Raw genomic sequence first — 19592 nt, 5'->3', positions numbered from 1 at the left:
GGAAGCTGTGCATAAGGTATAATGTCTGGAAATCAAACCTGGGTCTCCTGCCTGGAAGGGGAGAATTCTATCACTGAACCACGACTGACATATAGTAAGTACTTATTGATAATTTTTAACTGACTGACCTATAACTACATAAGAGTAAATACAATCTTCTTCCTCTTACCCTTTCGCTATTCCTTTCTACTTCCACTCCCCTTGCCCTCCTTTTGATCTCTCCCAAAAATATGACTTTTGAAATTCTTGTATCATATTACTATGGATAAACAAAAGTAATTTTTTTCCAGTTGATGCTACCACCTGATGATCACTTGTTCTCACTCGTTCTTTCTTACTACATTTCCAAATTTAGAAGTCCTGTAACTATTTTGATCTCAACACATCCAAAAGAAAATTCACTATCTTTTGCTGTTTCTCTTCCTATCTACCACTCGTGATAGAGACTTAGACCAGCGCTCTACAATCTGCTCTGCCTTCTTCTAAGGTAGCTGCCTGGGTACACTACACCTCCCACCTTCGCTGACTTATGTGAGGCTACACAGCCAGCTTCTGTGATGAGTGCCAGTTCTAGGCCTGGCTCGTAACACTCCTCCCTCCTCTTTTCTCTCTTTTGGCTGACAGAGATGGTGACAATCTCGGAAGGGATGTATAAGGATGTATGAAAGATGACAGATCTTCTGGCCTGATTTCCTGAATGAGAGTATGAAACAGAATCACTACCAGTGATTTGGTTAAATATTAATTCTGCACCAAGGTAAGCAACAACCACTCCAGATTATTAAGTGAAAAATATAAAATTCCTATTCTTTAAATCACTGAATTTTGAAGTTCCCTGAGCTACAAGAGCACTGCCTATCTTAAATAAACTATTAAGTTGTCTAAGCAGAAACCTTACAGTAGGGGTGGAGGATAGGGATGTGTCTTACAACATATAACCAATCATGAAGTTTCTAACAATTTTATATTCTTAAGATCCCTGTAATTCATCTCTGTCTTTCCAACACCTACACCCATTCTCTAGTTTTGCTGTTATCATCCACCTAGATTTGCTGCGACAGCTTTCTAACTGATTGCCCTGGCTTCTAAACTTCTAAGGCCGATCTATGCTCCAGATGCACTCAGAGCGATGGCATAAATACAAGTGTGAGTGTGTTCCATACACTTCCAGTACACACCGCTGTTGTCTACAAACTATCCACACAAGGCTTGTTAGATTCTTCATGATTTTGTTCTTGTTTCAGCCACACTGAGCTTTCAGTTCCCTGAGGAGGCCAGACAAATGCTGCCTTCCCTGCTGGGCTCACAGAAACATTGCATTTCACTTAGTTTCTACTCATTTTTCAGATTGCAGCTTAGGTATCACTTCTTCTAGAAGGCCTAGTCTACATGAGATGTCCCCAAAGCATTTTTTCTTGCCCTAATATAAGTACTATAGTATTACACATTACATTATAACTTCCTGTTTACCTGTCTGTATTTCCTAGTTTGTACAGTCTTGTTAGGGCAGGTATTTTGTCTTTTTTCCCACAATTTTTAATCCTCAGTGACTAGCACAATTCCTAATACATGGCATTTAATTAGTTGTCAAATATTAAGTGTTCCACACTCAATATTTCGTCTGTAACAGCAAAGTGATACTCTACAACTAAACAATCCAAATCTGTAGCTGCGGTTAGGTTAAAAAAAAAAAATTACACAGTCTTAATACTGAGCCAAGGTAACCGACAGTGACTACACAGGAAAAAAAAAAAAAAACAGCAGAGAAGTGGGAGGAGGAAAGCCTGGATAAGCAAACTTTAAATAACGTATCTTGATTGACTGATTCACTGACAGATATAAATATATAAAAAAAATACAGATACACTTACTGTGGTATATCTACTAGAAACAGCACCTATTATTATATTAAAAGTACATTTCAGTGGTGTCCATTTAACATCAAACATGTTAACAAAGAATGTATTCTTGTAATTCCCGTCTTCTCTTTATGGGAGAAAAAACAGACAACTAAACAGCTTTTGCTCTCATGCAGTAATCAGTAGGTCAATACAGGACCTAAATAGAATGCTCAGGGGGTGGCAGATTTTTTCTGTAAAGCCTCAGTTAATAAATATCTTAGCTCTGCCAGCCACATGTGTCTGTGTCATTTCTTCTTCTATTTTTTAAACAAACCTTTAGAAATTTAAAGAGTAATTCTTAGCTCAAGGGTCATGCGAAAACAGGCCACAAGTCAGGAAATTTAAATCCCAGGACAAGTAAATCACTGTTGTAATATGAAACTAGATCATCCAAAAGTAGACCAATAAACGAAAATCCAGAGTCCCAAAAACAAACATTTCAGATTTGGTCTACTAGGTCTGGTCGCCCGTTTTAAGCATCCAAAAGATGACCTGTTTAGATCACAAAGAAGCAAACCGATACGATACCACATATACAATGCTATCAAACAACTTGTTAACTGCTAGAAGACTGGAACTACAGTACACCTATTTCAGCAAAATTTTATATTTGCAGGGTGAAAGGACAGAGACAGAAAATTCGGCAAACTATTTGCTACAAGACTCTAGAAAACTATCACCAGCCTAACGGTACCTCCAAAGGAGACTTCAGAGGCCCGTAGAGCTCCCTATCCAAAAATACTTTTAGGAAATAAAGGCTGCATCCAGAGTCTTAACCAGGGAAGCACATCATTATAAGGAAAATAGTCTGTCAAAAGACCCAAGTTTAACTCTTAGCTCTACCACTTACCGGTGTATGATCTCAGAAATGTACTTTAAATTTCTAAACTTCAGTTTTTTAATCTTGAAAACGTGCCTAAGAATGATACCTATAAGCCATTTCAGAAGACTGCTTTCCCTTAAAATATTTCTTTTAAAGGAGACTGTATATAATAAAGTACTATGTACCAATGCTAATTAAGGTTGTTCCCTTTCCTTTCTCATAACCAACAAATACTTACTGAAACGCTAAGCACCATGCTAAGCACTAACAGATGACTGGACTAAAAACAAACAACAAAAAACAAACTTAGTTGTTTAGAGCCTTAAAGTCTAGTAGCAATATAAATATAAATTATAATACTACACAGAATAATGTATAAAGTACTCTGGACACCTAAAGGAAAATGCACACTTTGATGCCTGATTCAGGACATACTTCAAAGGAGGAGGTAATAATGCCCAAACTCCATATTGAATGAAAGAAACAAACTTGTCAGGGTGAGGTAGTGGGAAGTACAAATCCATACAAAAGAAAATATAAATTACATAAGCATTCAAGAGCATGGCATGTTTAGAAAACTGCAAATGGCTCAACACTGGCATTATTTGGGTGGCAGGTGATGAGGTGATAACAGGAATGTACGGCTCGGGAGAAACACCAGGGACAGGAAAACTAATAAAATTCTATTTGCCATGGTCTGTATGAATCGGAAACAACCTGATGGCCACAGGTTTCGTATAGGAGCTGTGGTGGTATAGTGGTTAAGCACTTGGCTTACAAAAGGTTGGTAGTTGGAAACCGCCAGCTGCTCCGTGGGAGAAAGATGTGGCAGTCTGCTTCCACGAAGGTTGTTGTTAGGTGCCATCGAGCCAGTTCCCACTCATAGCAACCCTATGTACAAGAGAACAAAACACTGCCCAGTCTTGCACCACCCTCATAATCACTGCTTTGCTTGAGCCCACTGTTGCAGTCACCGTGTCAATCCATCTCACTGAGGATCTTCCTCTTTTTTACTGGCCCTCTACTTTACCAAACATGATGTCCTTCTCCAGGGACTGGTCCTTCCTGATAACATGTCCGAACTATGTGAGATGAAGTCTCATCATCCTCACTTCTAAGGAGCAGTCTGGCTGTACTTCTTTGGAGAAAGATTTGTTCATTCTTTTGGTAGTCTGTGGTATATTCAATATTCTTCGCCAACACCATAATTCAAAGGCATCAATTCTTCGGTCTTTCTTATTCACTGTCCAGCTGTCACATGCATATGAGCTGGACTGAAAACACCATGGCTTGGGTTAGGCGCACCTTAGTTCTCAAATTGACATCTTTGCTTTCTAACATTTTAAAGAGGTCTTTTGCAGCAGATTTGCCCAGTGCAATGTATCATTTCATTTCCTGACTGCTTCTTCCACAGGTGTTGATTGTGGATCCAAGTAAAATGAAATCCTTGACAACTTCAATATTTTCTCCGTTTATCATGATGTTGCTTACTGATCCAGATGTGAGCACGTTATTTCTTTATGCTGAAGTGTAATTCATACTGAAGGCTGTCATCTTTGATCTTCATCAGTAAGTGCTTCAAGTCCTCTTTACTTTCAGCAAGCAAGGTTGTGTCATCTGCACATCACAGGTTGTTAATGGGTCTTCCTCCAATCTTGACACTGCACTCTTCTTTGTATAGTCCAGCTTCTTAGACTATTTGTCCAGCACACAGATTGAATAAATATTGTGAAAGGATACAACTCTGACATATATCCTCCCCAACTCTTTCGACACCCAACTGGGCAGTTCTGCTCTGTCCTATAGGGTCACTATGAGTTGGAATCTACTCAACAGCGGTGGGTTTATATGAGACATATCTGTATACGGAAATGACCAGATACCTTTAACTAAAAGGGGGAATAAAGGAAAACGAACAGGCTTTCTTCTGGGGGAGGGGAGACAGGTTTTGTAACAGTATGTTTAAGGTACCCAGATCACCTTGGTAGAGATGTTCAGTAAACATACAGATCTGGAGGTCAGAAGAAAGATCAAGGCTTGAAATTTAATTTGAGGGTCTTCAGTATTTAGCACACGGATGAGATTCCTCCCACAGGAGGAGTGGGGAACAATGTAACCTAAAGAATTAAATTGTCTGCCTTTTTTCTTTATATGCTGAAAACTATAAGCTACTAAATTAGAGCTGAAGGAAATATAATTTAATCTTGACCTTACAGTTAAGTCAGTGATCTAAATGATATTTCCATTCCTGAAGCTTGTTTAATCGTATTATTTATTGCTATTCATGTTATTAGTGACCTTTTTATTACCATGGCTCTTCCAATCTTGTCCAGAGCCTCCTAAAAGATTCTTTTTATTATCTGAAATTGCCAAAGCCCCCTGCACTGATCTATAAAAAGCGGGTAGATCAGAGTGACCTTCTCCCAGATCAGAATCCATCGAGGAATTCCTGTATTCAATGTTTTAGGGCATAGAAAACACAAAAGTATAAAATGGTCCCTGTCTTTAAAGTAACTACAATTTAGATGGAGTGATAAAACAAGAACAAAAGTAATAGTGACCAGAGTTCAGGAGGTAATTTTAATCCTGAATATAACTTCACCTTGACCTTGGAGAAGTAGCTAGCGGGATATTTCTCCATCCATTAATGCCTAAAACTTTGGGAAAATTTTGTTTTGTCTTTAATGGCAATTTTCTAAAAAGCCACTAGATGGTGGCATTGCCTCCAAAAAAGGTGAGTATGTTTTGGGAGGGTGGTGGTAGTGACCCAGTGTATCTGGTTCTTCGTGGTAACACTTCAAGGCTCCTTTAATTTCTTAATTATAATTGGATCATAATACAGAAATTAAGTGAGTTTTTGGTAGTTGTTTTAAAATTTTTTATTCGTTTTATTATTCTTTCATTGCAGTAAATTTCAGAACCATTAATAGATTCGTTTTTCAACACTCTATAAATAAAGATTTTAGAGATCATTTATTCTAAATCCTTCATCTTAAAAGATGAGAACAATGAGGCCTAGAGAAATTAAGTAATTTGTTCAAGATTCCACAACTGGTTAAATGGCAACGCTAGCACTAGAGCCGAAGTTCTCTGATTCAGGCCTGTGGATCTTCTGTCCTTGCATTAAAAAAAAACAAATGTGCTCAGTTATAGGTTCTTCTCTAGAAAATGAAATCTTCAACTTTTGTGCAAAGTACCTTAAAAAAATAAGTGGGACAATCACACAAAAAGAAAATGATACTCCGTGTTTTAGAAAAGCAGTGGAGCAACGACTTGGTAAAATAAAAACTCAGAAGGAAATATCATGAGGCGGAAGGTATCAGGAAAAGTTGACTTAAAATTGGTACTGAAAGATGAACAGATAATGAAGAAATGGGGCAAAAATTAATATTCAAGTTCTATACTTCTCAATGCCTATAAATATTGATGTTCAAACTGAGGAAAGGATTCTTTAGGTTTCAAGGAATCATTTCCTCCTAATTTTAATACAATGGCTCTCCTTTTTTCTTCTACTGTAGCACACACACATGACAGAGGAGATCCATATTCGTCACACACCACCAACGTGCAATTCCTACAGTGCTAGCTGTAACTCCACCCAGTTTCCCTCAAATTCAAAAATGCCTATCCAAAATATAATGAGAGAGACATACTTGGTATCATTACAGTGATAACCTTAAATCTGCTGTATTCTGAAATAAACTAAATTTTTTGGACACTTCAGTTATTGTATCTGTAGCAACAAATTTCTTAGAAAATATTTCAAACTGACTTAATTTTTGAATGGGTATATTATGGCTAAGCCTTACCTTTTCTTCTGCTTATAATAACGAAGTAGAAATACGAAAAAAAAATCATTTGATATATATTTTTTCAAAAAATCTTTGAAAGATCTGGGACAATACAGTAAGTTGGCTAAAGGAAGATTTCTTTTAAAATTGAGATGTTATTAAAAGTTATAGGAAAATATTTGTATTTTAAAGGCATTCCATTAAATCAAGCCAACTTCTCCAACAGACTTTAAAGAAACTGAAATTATTCTAATCTGGAAAAGTTCTGAAGGAGTAACTGAACCACTGAAGGATTATATCTGCTCATAGAACAAAATGATACACCAAGTTTTTATCTTATAAATTTGGTTAAGCAGAAAAACTCAGTATACATTACCAGAAGATGCAAAGTTATGAGATTTCAAATTTCTTGCTTCTCTAAGCTCAAGATTCCTGTATCAACCCAGCAGAGGAACGGGGACCACAGCCCAGTGAACATGCCACACCCCTGGCACTCCACTGCAACTCAACATTCCATTTTAAAACAGCATCAGTGGGAAAATAGAGTTTGATACATAGAATTTTGCTTTACAGTCAGTTTTTCTGGAACGTATCTCTTCCACATGTGAACAAGTATCTGTATAAAAAGAATCTCTTAGATGGGAAATGGTAATTAGCTGTTTTCCATCTCTACTGAAACCTAACAAGAAGAAAGGGATTTATATTCAAACATCACAGACACACATTTGTATTAAGAAAGGATGATCTAACCACACTGAAATCTCAACCAGCAAAGAGACAGAATCCTTAATTAATCAGAATTTCACCCAAAATAACAGCAACTGAAATTTGACCACTCAAAAAACATGCTTCAAGTGAAGTTTGGGATCGAGTATACATTTGAGCCAATTTTTTTCAATTTCTACCAAGAGTCACTGTTATAATATGATGGAAATAAAAAACTGGCAATCAGAAACCTTGAAATATACATGCCTGGCTCTACCAACAAATATATTTGGACCTTAAGTTATCCAACATTTTTCCAAGGTCTTGGGGTTTCTCAAACACAAAATGAGGGTAATAGGTTTTAAGCTCTAGAACAGTTGAAAAAAAAATTTTTTTTGAACACGCAGAACCTTTTCTCAAAATATTAAGTGGAACTATAGGTAAAACGAATAAAAGCAGAAGAGCCCTGGCTAAAGCAGGTACAGAGGACTGGAGTGGAGTCCTGTCCATCACAACCCCCTCCACACCACAGTTTCAAACAGGTGGCATGCTAATGTATCCAAAATACAATATTAGAAAACCTCTACTCTAGAATACTAAACAAGGCAATAATTTTCCAAATGATATCACAGGTACAGCAAGATTAAAAAATAGACAAATTTTCTATCTTAAACATTTAAAAACTTTTTCACTGTTGAATGAAAATTTTTACTCAAATTCAATTAATTCAGTGAACGCAAACGCCTCTTTCTAAGATTTCCAATTAACTGATGTCTTATTATACTCAGTTATGGTAGCACTAAAAATCAATACAGAATTGTCATACGTAAAGAGAATTAAATATACACACACACACATCTGAAAAAAAGATACGATGCTGTCTGACAGTAAAGGAATGGGCTGAACTGATTCTAGAAATGTACTGAGCCCAATTAGTCCCATAGTTTACTTATGTAAATCCACTACTTTACAAAAGTATTTTATTTTGAAATTCCATTAGTTCAAAATAAGACAAGTTACATTTCACTACCACCAGGCACAATAGGGGTCAAGTGGGATATACATCCCCACTTTAGCCACAGCTCTACTTTGTTCTGTCTTCCACAGTGAACTTCCTCACAATTGTTTGTTTAAATAAAGGGCTCTAGGAAGTTTAAAAAACAAAACTGTAGATGTAACAACAACAGACAAACCATTAAGTCTAAAATAATAATTAAGACAAAGTTCGTAAGTTTAAACATGCAATTTAAAAAGGATAAACTAAGATTTTTCACTAAAAATTAAGAGCATCTTAATGTCTGAACTTCCATTAGACATTTATGTATAATTTTTTTTAATTCATAGGCTTATCTCACTTACATTTAAAACTTCACATTTTAAAAATAAATTATATTTACCAATATAAAGCTTCATGATTAATGAAAAGTAAATTTTCCCCCTTAAAAAAAAAAAAAGTTATCAATAAGGAGTTCTTAGTAAAGCTTCTAAAACTGGACTCTAATGTCTATTAATAGTCATTTGAAAGTATTCTTACCTTTCTTCTGAGCTATATAATCGAGCAAGTCCAAAATCTGCAAGTTTTATCTGCCCTCTGGTGGAAGTAAGACAAATAAACAAAAACTATTATTAGTCTACTCAAAATTGATCATAACATTCATATCCTATTCCTAGAACTAATTAAAAATACACTTCATAAATAAACTTTAACTTTGATCATATTTCTAACTTTCATCATAACGCAGTACCACCAAGGTCCTGTACTTAAGAGGGACAAATCCATGAAAAGGTGGGTAAAAAATTAATACTTTGCTTTGGATAGTTTCAGTTACTATTCAGTACTAATATAACAGTGTCATTGTTGTACTAGTACTGTTGTTATTATTATAAACATTATTATTATAATAGTACTAATATGATAGTATTTCAGCACTATTCAGTTACTATTTAGAAAAGGGCACTTCAATGAAAGTAAAACAAAATGAGTTAATTTCCACCAGTAATACTTAGCAATAAGACAAATTACTTATTTAATTCAACAATGCTCAAGAGCTAAATTACATTATTTTAAAATTATGTTTACATTTCCAGTTCTTGGAAGGGCTATGCATAAAACATTTTCTACTAATTAAAACCAGGACCAGGCAAGCTTCATTTAAACAAACGAATAGTACCAACTGCAACAGAAGTGTCAGAGTTTAACTTAATGCTGTTAGTGAACTATTTAATATAAGCTTTTTAAATATATAGGTATGTCTGTGTGTGTTTCCATATGTGTACACTTCAAAAGAAATTCACCTTAAAAATATGATGACTGTTGTAAGAGAAAAATTCTAGAATTCTATCATTAACCTAAAGCTGAAATCATATTACTAATTATGAGAAGATTCGTCAACATTATCTAGAAGACTATCAAACAAGAAAGCCAACCCAGTATTATTTTACGTACACTATGAAATATTAACGTAAGTTAATTTAACTAAAATATACTTAACACAATTTTAGAGGTAACCTAAGCTATAATATTGTTATTATGTTTTTAAAATGTTTGAAGGTATGAATAAACTAAATCTAAAATCCTTTTAACAGAATTAAGGCATAGCACTCATTTTGAACATATATTGCAAGCTCATATCCATACCTATTGTTTAGAAGAATATTTGAACACTTAATATCTCTATGCAAAAAGTTCTTCTTATGACAATAATCCAGACCTTCCATGAGCTGTCTCATAAATGACTTTATGTGATTTTCATTAAAATGAACTAAGCCTGATTCCAGTAGTCCCATCAGATCATGGTCCATATATTCAAACACCAAATAAAAAGCACCTAAGAATGAGAAAAATACATTAAAGACTTTCATTTGTGCAACTTTTCTATAGGTTAAAAATCTTTAAAAGTAAAATGCTGGGACAAAAATTAATTCTGGATAAGAGCTGCTACTTGGTCACTTTAATAGCACTCACCTTTCTTCCTGAATTGATTATCAATGAATACATCCCAAGGAAACATCTAACTCAGTTGTCATCTAAAAACAGCCCCGGTTATTCCCACATTGCATAATTTCTGGGGGTGATTAATGTTTACATAAAAAATCTTAACGGTTTTAGATATCAGTCTCTCAGCAGAAGCTGAGTAAGATCAGTATACTTCATCAAAGAAAATAAGAGTTGTTAAAACAATAAGAGAGTCTGGGCCCAGATGGACTTTAGATGACTTCTACTCAGCCTTTAAGAGACACGTAATTTAATTCTATTTCTACAGTTCCAGAACATTTGAAAGCATAAAAATTATAAATTTTATAAATCAGCTTAATCCTACTAACAAAACCTAAAATAGCACATAGCTCACACACATATACACAAACTACAAAATAACTGTATTTATGAAAGAGATTCAGAAAGTCTAAGTGATACTTGTACAACTTAAATCTAGAGCTATATAATGGACTATCACAATCAAGTAGAGTTTAATTTAGCAATTAGTAAAAACCAGAGCATTGGCCAAAGCATTTATGAAAATGCTTGTCCTACGAGAAATTAATATGAGCTGTCATGTTGTAGGGACAGACAGAACAGTGGAATATATACCAGAAAACAAATCTCATTATCTGATAACTAGGTTATGAAAACAGCCATTTTAAGTCGGTGAAGAAAGAATAAGCAAAATGATACTGGAACAAAAGTGTAACCTCACACAGAGGTGGAAAATTACACAAAAAGCAAAACCCACAAAAAAACTGACAGATTTCACTAAACAAATTTAAAGTTATTACATAAGAAAGACTATGAGGTTTCTATACTCCAGCAATTAGAAATGTAAAAAGGAGATTAAGAAAAAAAAAAAAAAACTCCATATTCCATAACATCTAAGAGAATAAAATATCTAGGAATACATTTACCCAGGGATGTGAAAGACTTATACAATGAAAATTATAAAACACTGCTGAATGAGACTAAAGAGGACCTGTATAGATAGAAAGATGTTCTGTGTTCCTGGATTGGAAGACTTAATATAGTTACGGTATTAATACTACCCAAAGCAATCCATAGACTCCACGCAATCCTGATCAAAATTCTAACAGCATTTTTTATAGAAATGGAAAAACTAATCCTCAACTTTATATGGAATGGCAAGAGGCCTAGAACAGCCAAAGTAATACTGAAAAAGAACAAAGAGGACTCATACCTCTTGAATTCAAAACATACCACACAGCTACAGCACTCAAAACAGCCTGATAGTGGTTTAACAATAGATACATAGACCAATGGAATAGAGCTGAAAGCCCAGAAATAAATCCAAACATCTACGGTCAACTTACTTTTGTCAAGGGTGCTAAAGCCATTCAACGGGCAAGGAACAGTCTCTTCAACAAATGGTGCTGGGAAAATTGGATTTCCACATGTGGAAAGTGAAGGAAGATCCGTACCTTACACCATACACAAAAACTACTTCAAAATGAATCACGGACCTAAATGTTAAATCTAAAACCACAACATTCTTATGAGAAAATATAAAGGAGAAACTATGGCACCTCATTTTTTTAAATGATAGATTACCAATCACATTAACAACTGTATAAGTAGCTGAAGACAAAAGAGATCATTGGAACCCCATAAAAATTAAATACTTATGTCCATCAAAGAACTTGATCCAAAGAGTAAGAAGACAACCTACGGATTGGGAAAAAATCTTCAGCAACGATATAGCCAATAAAGCTCTAATATTAAAACATATTGACTCGACGGCAATGGGTTGTTTTTTTTTTTAATTAATATATATATATATAGAACTGCTACAGTTTAACAATGAAAAGACAAATAAAATGGGGAAAATAAAAATGGACAAAGGATCCCATTTTGGTGAGAGGTGTTTGGGGTCTTAAGAGCTAGTGAGTGGCCATCAAAGATCTATCAACTGGCCCCAATGCACCTGGAGCAAAGGAGAATGAAGAACACCAAAGATAGAAGGGAAATATCAGCTCAAGAGACTAAAAGGGCCACATAAACCAGAGATTCCAGCAGCCTGAGACCAGAAGAATTAGACGGTGCCCAGCTACCACCAATGACCACTCTGACAGGGAACACAACAGAAGAGTCCCTGACAGAGGAGAAAAGTGGGGTGAAGAACTCAAATTCTAATAAAAATATCAGACTTAATGGTCTGACTAAGATTAGAGGGACCCCGGAAGACTTGACCCCCAGACTCTGTTAGCCCAGAACTGAAATCATTCCCAAAGTCAGCTCTTCAGACAAAGATTAGACTGGACTGTAAGATATAAAATGATACTCATGGAGAGAGTGCTTCTTAGCTCAAGCAGATACATGACGCTAAATGGGCAGCTCCTGTCCAGAGGCGAGATGAGAGGACAAAAAGGGACAGGAGCTAGTTGAATGGACACAAGGTGGAAAGGAGGAGTCTGCTGTTACATTACAAGCAGAGCAACTAGGGTCGCATAACAATGTGTGTACAAATTTTTGTACAAGTTGAACTGTAAACTTTCACTTAAAACACAATTAAAAAAAAAAAAAAGGGCAAAGAATATGAACAGACATTTCAACAAAGAGGATATCCAAGCAGCCAAGAAACACATGAAAAGATGATCGTCGTCATCAGCCATCAGAGAGATGAGAACCAAAACTACAATGAGATACCATCTCACCCCTACTAGAGTAGCAGTCATCCAAAAAAAAAAAAAAAAACCCAGAAAATAACAAATGTGGGCTAGCGTGTGGGGTGATCGGAACCCTTATCCATTGCTGGTAGGAACGTAAAATAGTACAACTGTTGTGAACTGTACGGCAATTCCTCAAAAAACTAAAAATAAAACTACTATATGACCCAGCAATTCTAATCATAAGTATATACTCTTGGAATCTAAAAGTAGGGATGCAAACAAACACATGCACATCTATGTCCACTGTAGCACTATTTACAATAGCAAAAAGGTAGGAACAATCTAAGTGCCCATCAACAGATGAATGGACAAGCAAAATGTAGTACATACATACAACGGAATACTACCCAGTCATAAAGAGAATGAAGTCCGGACACATACTACAAAATAGATGAACCTTGAAGATATTACACTGAGTAGAATAAGTCAATCATAAAAAAGACGAATACCGTATTGACTTCACTTACATACAAAGACAAAAGTAAGTAAATATATAGAGACCAATGGTTATTAGTGGTTACCTAGGGTGGGGAAAGAGGAAATTATTCTCTGCAAAGTAGTGGGTTTATGTTTATGATGATGGGAAGATAGGCATTGATGGGTAATGGTTGCACAACTTTACAAGTATAACTCCTATCATTAAGTTCTACACCAAAAAAAGGGTGAAATGGCAAATACTGGGTTATTCATAATCATATAACAGCAACCAAAAACAAATGAACGAAAAGAGAGAGAGAGAGAAATCGTAAAGTTGTTGTTACTACTTAAATACGTCCAAACACTCCATGGGATTAGTTCTGTTGGTTCAAAGGTACAGACAGGGTCATGGCTTCATGGGTTGTCTAATACTGCGTTTAGAATTACTGTTCCACCTTCTAGTTAAATGAGCAGTGCCTGGGGTCTTAAAAGCTTGCAAGTGGCAATCCAAGATATAACTGGTCTCCATTCACCTGGAACAGCACAGGAAGAAGCAGACCCAGGAATAAGAGATGGAACTGGACTACAGGTCTAACTGCCACCATGAACTGCTGCTTCCTTAGCCATGAGACTAAAAGAATTGGATGGTGCCCAGCTACCATTATTGATCATTCCGATCAAGGACTCGACAGATAAATCCTGATCAAAAAGGGATAAAACACAGATCAGAATTTCAAATACTTACAAAATCCAAACTTACTAGTCCTATTAAGACTGGAAGAACACCTGAAATTACTGCTCTGAGAAACTATTTGAACCATGAACCAAAATTATCCCTTTAAATCATCTTTAAACTAAACAACTGTTGAGCTAAGTAAGTAAAGAATGTTCAACATGAGCTTTGCGTTCTTTTAAAGAATTGTCTATACGAGATAAAACTGTCAGCAGTAACACTAAAGCACAGATGAGAAGTTTAGAGGCTGGAGAGTCTAGGCCAACGGTGGTGAAACAATATAGGCAGAGAAAGCAAGAATGGTGACACAATGTGAAGAATGTAATCAATGTTATTAAGTTGTACATATAGAAACTGATGAATAGGTATATTTTTGCTGTGTATATTTTCACCAAAATTTAAAACAAAACTGTGAACTGGGGGTAAAAGATAAAAGACAAACTGGGGAAACATATCGGCAACATACACAAACTAATATCCTTAATATAAAAAGAAGTCTTACAAATAAGTACCAAAAAAGATTTAATCCCACAACAGAAAATGAGAAACAAAATGTATTGTGACTATGCAAAAGAATGTGTACGTTCAAAAAACATGAAAGAAATTTAATCCCACTATTATTCAAAATATACTACTTTTACTTAAAAGGAAGAGATGCTACAGTATTAGCAAGATGTGAGAAAAACAGATACTGTTATACAGTGGTAGTAGTATACTGGTATAAATATTCAGAAAACACAATCTAGCAATATGTATCAAAACTTTAAAAAACTGCAGCAACTGTTTATAATAAAACACTTGAGACGAAAACATTCAATCAAAAAAAAAGTTGTCATGGTACATTTATACCATACCATGCAACTTTGAAAAATACTATAAAGGTACAATTATGATGTGGAAATCTATTGATGATGTTGAGCAAAAGTAAGCAGATTGCAAAAATACTATGTATATTTCCCCCGAAGTGGAGAACAAAACAAGGATGCCCGCTATCTCTGCTGTTATTTAACATTGTGTGGTAGTATTAAGTAACACAAACATGAAAAAGCATTTACAGTTCCTCTGTTCACTACGGAAGCTACTAGTCATATTTGATAATTGAGTATTTGAAACGTAGCAGTCCCAGTGTGCTGCAAGCGTAAAACATGCTTATTTTGAAGACTTAATATTAAAAAAAGCAAAGTATCTCATTAAGAATTCACTATATTGATTACATAGTAAAATGATCTGGTGAATTTACTGAATTAAGTAGAATATATTATTAAAATTATTTTTGTCTGTTTCTTTTTTTAGGATCATGGCTTGCAAAATGACATGATCTTACATGCAGAAGACCCTAAAGAATTCACAAAACACTGTTAGAGCTAAAAAAAAAAAAAAAAATTCAGCAAAGTTGCAAGGTACAACGTCAACACAAACATCAGCTATATTCCAAAACATCAGCAACGAGCTAAGTGAAAAGAAAATTAAGAAAACAATTCCATTTACAATAGCATCAAAAAGGAATACAACAGTCAAGAATAAATTTAACCAGAGATGCAAAAGACTTCTACACTGGAAACTACAAAACACTGCTAAAAGAAATTAAAGACATAAATGGAAAGACATCCCATGTCCATGAACCGGAACACTTAATATTGTTAAGAAGTCAATACCCAAAGTGATCTATACATTCAACACATTCCCCACCAAAATTCCACCTTCTATGTAGAACTGGAAAAGCCAATAATCTTAAAAAAAGAAGAACAAAGTAGGAGAACTCACACTTCTTGATTCCAAAACATACTACAAAGCTACACTAATCAAAACAGTGGAGTGCTGGCATATGAACAGACATACAGCCCAGGGGAACAGAACTGAGAATCTAGAAATAAACACATACAGTTATGGCTGGTTTTCAACAAAGGTGCCAACTCCATTCAATGGGGAAAAAACAGTCTCTTAATAAATAGCCAGGACAACTGGATCTCTACATGCAAAAGAATGAATGTGAGCCCATATCTCATATCATACACAAAAATTAACTCAAAATGGATCAAGGATCTAAATATGAAAACTAAAGCCATAAAACTCTTAAAGGAACACACAGCAGGAATGCTTCAGGACCCAGTTTTTGATAATGGATTCTTAGATGTGACATCAAAAACAGGAGCAATAAAAGAAAAGATAAAATGGAATATATCAAAATTAAGAACCTTTGTATATCAAAGGACTTTATCAAGACAATTAAGGGACAACCTACATATTCACTAATTAGATAGTAGATAAGAACTACTTTAGGTGACAGGAAAGACAACACACAATGCAGGCAAGGTCAGCACAACTAGACTAAACCAAAAGCAAAGAAGTGTCCTGAATAAACTGAATGTTTCAAAGGCCAGCATAGCAGGGGCGGTGGTTTGAGGACCATGGTTTCAGGGGACATCTAAGTCAACTGGCATAATAAAATCTATTAAGAAAACATTCTGCATCCCAATTTGGAGAGTGGCATCTGGGGTCTTAAACACTAGCAAGCGGCCGTCTAAGATGCATCAATTGGTCTCAACCCACCTGGATCAAAGAAGAATGAAGAACACCAAGGACACAAGGTAATTTCAAGCCCAAGAGATAGAAAGGGCCACATAAACCAGAGACTACATTAGCCTGAGACCAGAAGGACTAAATGGTGCCTGGCTACAACTGATGACTGCCCTGACAGGGAACACAACAGAGAACCCCTGAGGGAGCAGGAGAGCAGTGGGATGCAGACCCCAAATTCTCGTAAAAAGACCAAACTTAATGGTCTGACTGAGACTAGAAGGACCCTGGTGGTCATGGACCCCAGACCTTCTGTTGGCCCAGGGCAGGAGCCATTCCCGAAGCCAACTCTTCAGACAGGGCTTGGGCTGGACAATGGGTTGGAGAGGGATGCTGGTGAGGAGTGAGTTTCTTGGATCAGGTGGACACTTGAGACTATGTTGGCATCTCCTGCCTGGAGGGGAGATGAGAGGGTAAAGCGGGTTAGAAGCTGGCGGAAGGGACAGGAAAAGAGAGAGTGGAGGGAGGGAGCGGGCTGTCTCATTAGGGGGAAAGCAATTGGGAGTATACTTGATTTGTAAACTTTCACTTAAAGCTCAAAAAAAGAGAACCTACAGAATGGGAGACAATATTTGGGAACCATATATCTTATGAGGATTTAATATCCAGAATACATAAAGAACTCTTACAGCTCAACAACAAAAAGACAAATAATCCAACTTAAAAATAAGCAAAGGACTTACATAGACATTTCTCCAAAGAATATATATGAATGGCCAATAAGCACATGAAAAGATGTTCAACAACATTAGCCATTAGGGAAATGAAAATCAAAACCACAATGCGAAAGCACTTCACACCTAATAGGACGGTTATCATCCAAAAAGAAAAAAATGGAAAGCAGCAAGTTTTGATGAGGATGTGGAGAAATTGGAACTCTTAGGTACTGCTGGTGGGAATGTAAAATGATGCAGTGCCTGCGGAAAACAGTGTAGTGGTTCCTCAAAGAACTAAAAATAGAATTACGTTATGGCTCAGCAATTTCACTCTTAGAAAATACCGAAAGAACTGAGAAGGAGGGACTTAAATGGATACTCGTATACTGATGTTCCCAGCAGCATTGTATACAACAGCCAAAAGGTGGAAACAACCCAAGGGGCCATCAATAGATAAATGGATAAACAAAATGCAGTATATTCATGTAATGGAATACTATGCAGACATAAAAAGGAATTAAGTGATACACACTACAACACAGATAAACCTTGGAGACATTAAGTGCAATAAGCCAGGCATAAAAGGTCAATATTGTATGATTCCACTTATATAAGGTACCTAGAAGAGGCAGCAAGTAGAATAGAGGATATTCAGTAATAAGAAGAGGGAGGAATGGGGAGTTATTGTTTAAAGGGTATAAAGTTTCTATCTGGGATGATAGAAAAGATCTGGAAATAGCAGTGATGGTAACACAACACTGTGAATTGTACACTGAAAAATGGGTAAAAGGGTAAATTTTAGTTATGTATATTTTACCACAATTTAAAAAAAAAAAAATAATGGCTCACATTATTTTTCTATTGGACAGTGCTATAATAGAGGCATAAGAATGAAAACATAAATTGCAAATGAATCTATAATTTAAATATTAAAAAAAAATCATACAAGTACTTAAGAAAGCAAACAAATATAGAATTCCTTAATAACCTGAGAGTGGGGAAACCTTTCCTAATTAAGAATCAATATACAGAGAAGCAGTAAGGGGAAAAGACTGGTAACTGTGACTATGTAAACATAAAGATCTTCTGCATGGCAAAAAAAAAAAAAAGAATACTGCATCTGAAAAAAGTACTATCTGCAAATTATACTCAAAACAAATACTAGTACCTATCAGAGTCTCTCGAAATCGAAAAGAAAAAAACAACAACCTTATACAAGAGTGGGCAAAAAAGACAGAGTTCACAGAAAAAGAAGTGCAAACTGCTCTTAAACCAATGGAAAGTTGCTCAAACTTGCTCATAATAATAATTTTAAAAAAAGCTTTTTTTTTTTTTTTAAATTAAAACTTGACCTAGATACCAAATTGACAAACCTCCACAAGTATGACAACATACTCTATGGGCAAAGGTGTGAGAAACACTCTTGTACATTGCTAGTGGGAATACAAAATGATTCAACCCCTATGGAGGGGAATTTGACAATTTCTAGCTAAATTGCATTTAACATTTCTCTTTTACCTAACAAACCCAATTCTAGGACCTAGTCCCAAAAATTCACTGGAAAAACGAAAATGATGTATGGATATACTATTCAATACAGCATTATTTCTAACAGTAAAAGACGGAAATATCAATAGGGAACAGGCTGAATAAACTACGATACATCCACGCAATAGAGTATTATACAGCCATAACAAAGGAATGAAGACAATCTCTACGTACACTAAAATGGAGTAATCTTTAAGACATACAGTTAAATGACAAGAACAAGACACAATACAGCGCTTATAATATGCTACCTTTTATATACAAAGGGAAGAGCCTTGGTGGTGCAGTGGTTAAGCATTCGGCTGCTAACTAAAAGGTCAGCAGTTCAAACCCATCAGCCACCCAGTGGGAGAAAGATGTGGCAGTCTGCTTCCGTAAAGATTACAGCCTTGGACACCCTATGGGGTCAGTTCTATCCTGTCCTATAGGGTCACTATGAGTTGCAATCAACTTGATGGCAATGGGTTTGGTCTGGTATACACAAAGGGAACAGAGAGAGTAAGTGAATATACAGAAAAGAAAAACAATTTTCACCCAGCAGACTGACACTTACCTGTGGGTAAGGGAGAGAACAAAGTGGATGAGAGAAATGGAAGTGAGACTATTCTGAATGTACTTTGTTTTATAGTTTAGAATTTGGAAGCATGTAAATGTGTTAAACAATTAAAATCTCATTACATCAAAAATGATTTTTAAAAAAGCAATCTCAAAAAATTATTAACAAGGGAGCTGGTTGCATAAACAACACAGAAAAGAATTATTTCA

The 19592-nt window shown here is 35.6% G+C and overlaps 1 protein-coding gene across 4 annotated transcripts in view; it reads right to left on the bottom strand.

The window, feature by feature from the left end:
* The window catches only part of CDK13 (cyclin dependent kinase 13), a 152760-nt gene that overhangs the window by 29793 nt on the left and 103375 nt on the right, over positions 1-19592 (bottom strand). For all 4 annotated transcript variants that reach the window (XM_049894762.1, XM_049894763.1, XM_049894764.1 and 1 more), the window contains exons 6-7: positions 9859-10048; positions 8755-8811 (exon numbers count right to left, since the gene is read on the bottom strand). In XM_049894762.1, the coding sequence (XP_049750719.1) occupies positions 8755-8811; positions 9859-10048 (247 nt within the window). The remainder of the gene's footprint in view (positions 1-8754; positions 8812-9858; positions 10049-19592) is intronic.

This window comes from Elephas maximus, chromosome 8 (assembly GCF_024166365.1).
Source record: "Elephas maximus indicus isolate mEleMax1 chromosome 8, mEleMax1 primary haplotype, whole genome shotgun sequence".
In the NCBI taxonomy this organism is placed as follows: domain Eukaryota; kingdom Metazoa; phylum Chordata; class Mammalia; order Proboscidea; family Elephantidae; genus Elephas; species Elephas maximus.
The sequence above is the reverse complement of the archived record's forward strand: the minus strand, read 5'-3'. Positions and strand labels throughout refer to the sequence as shown.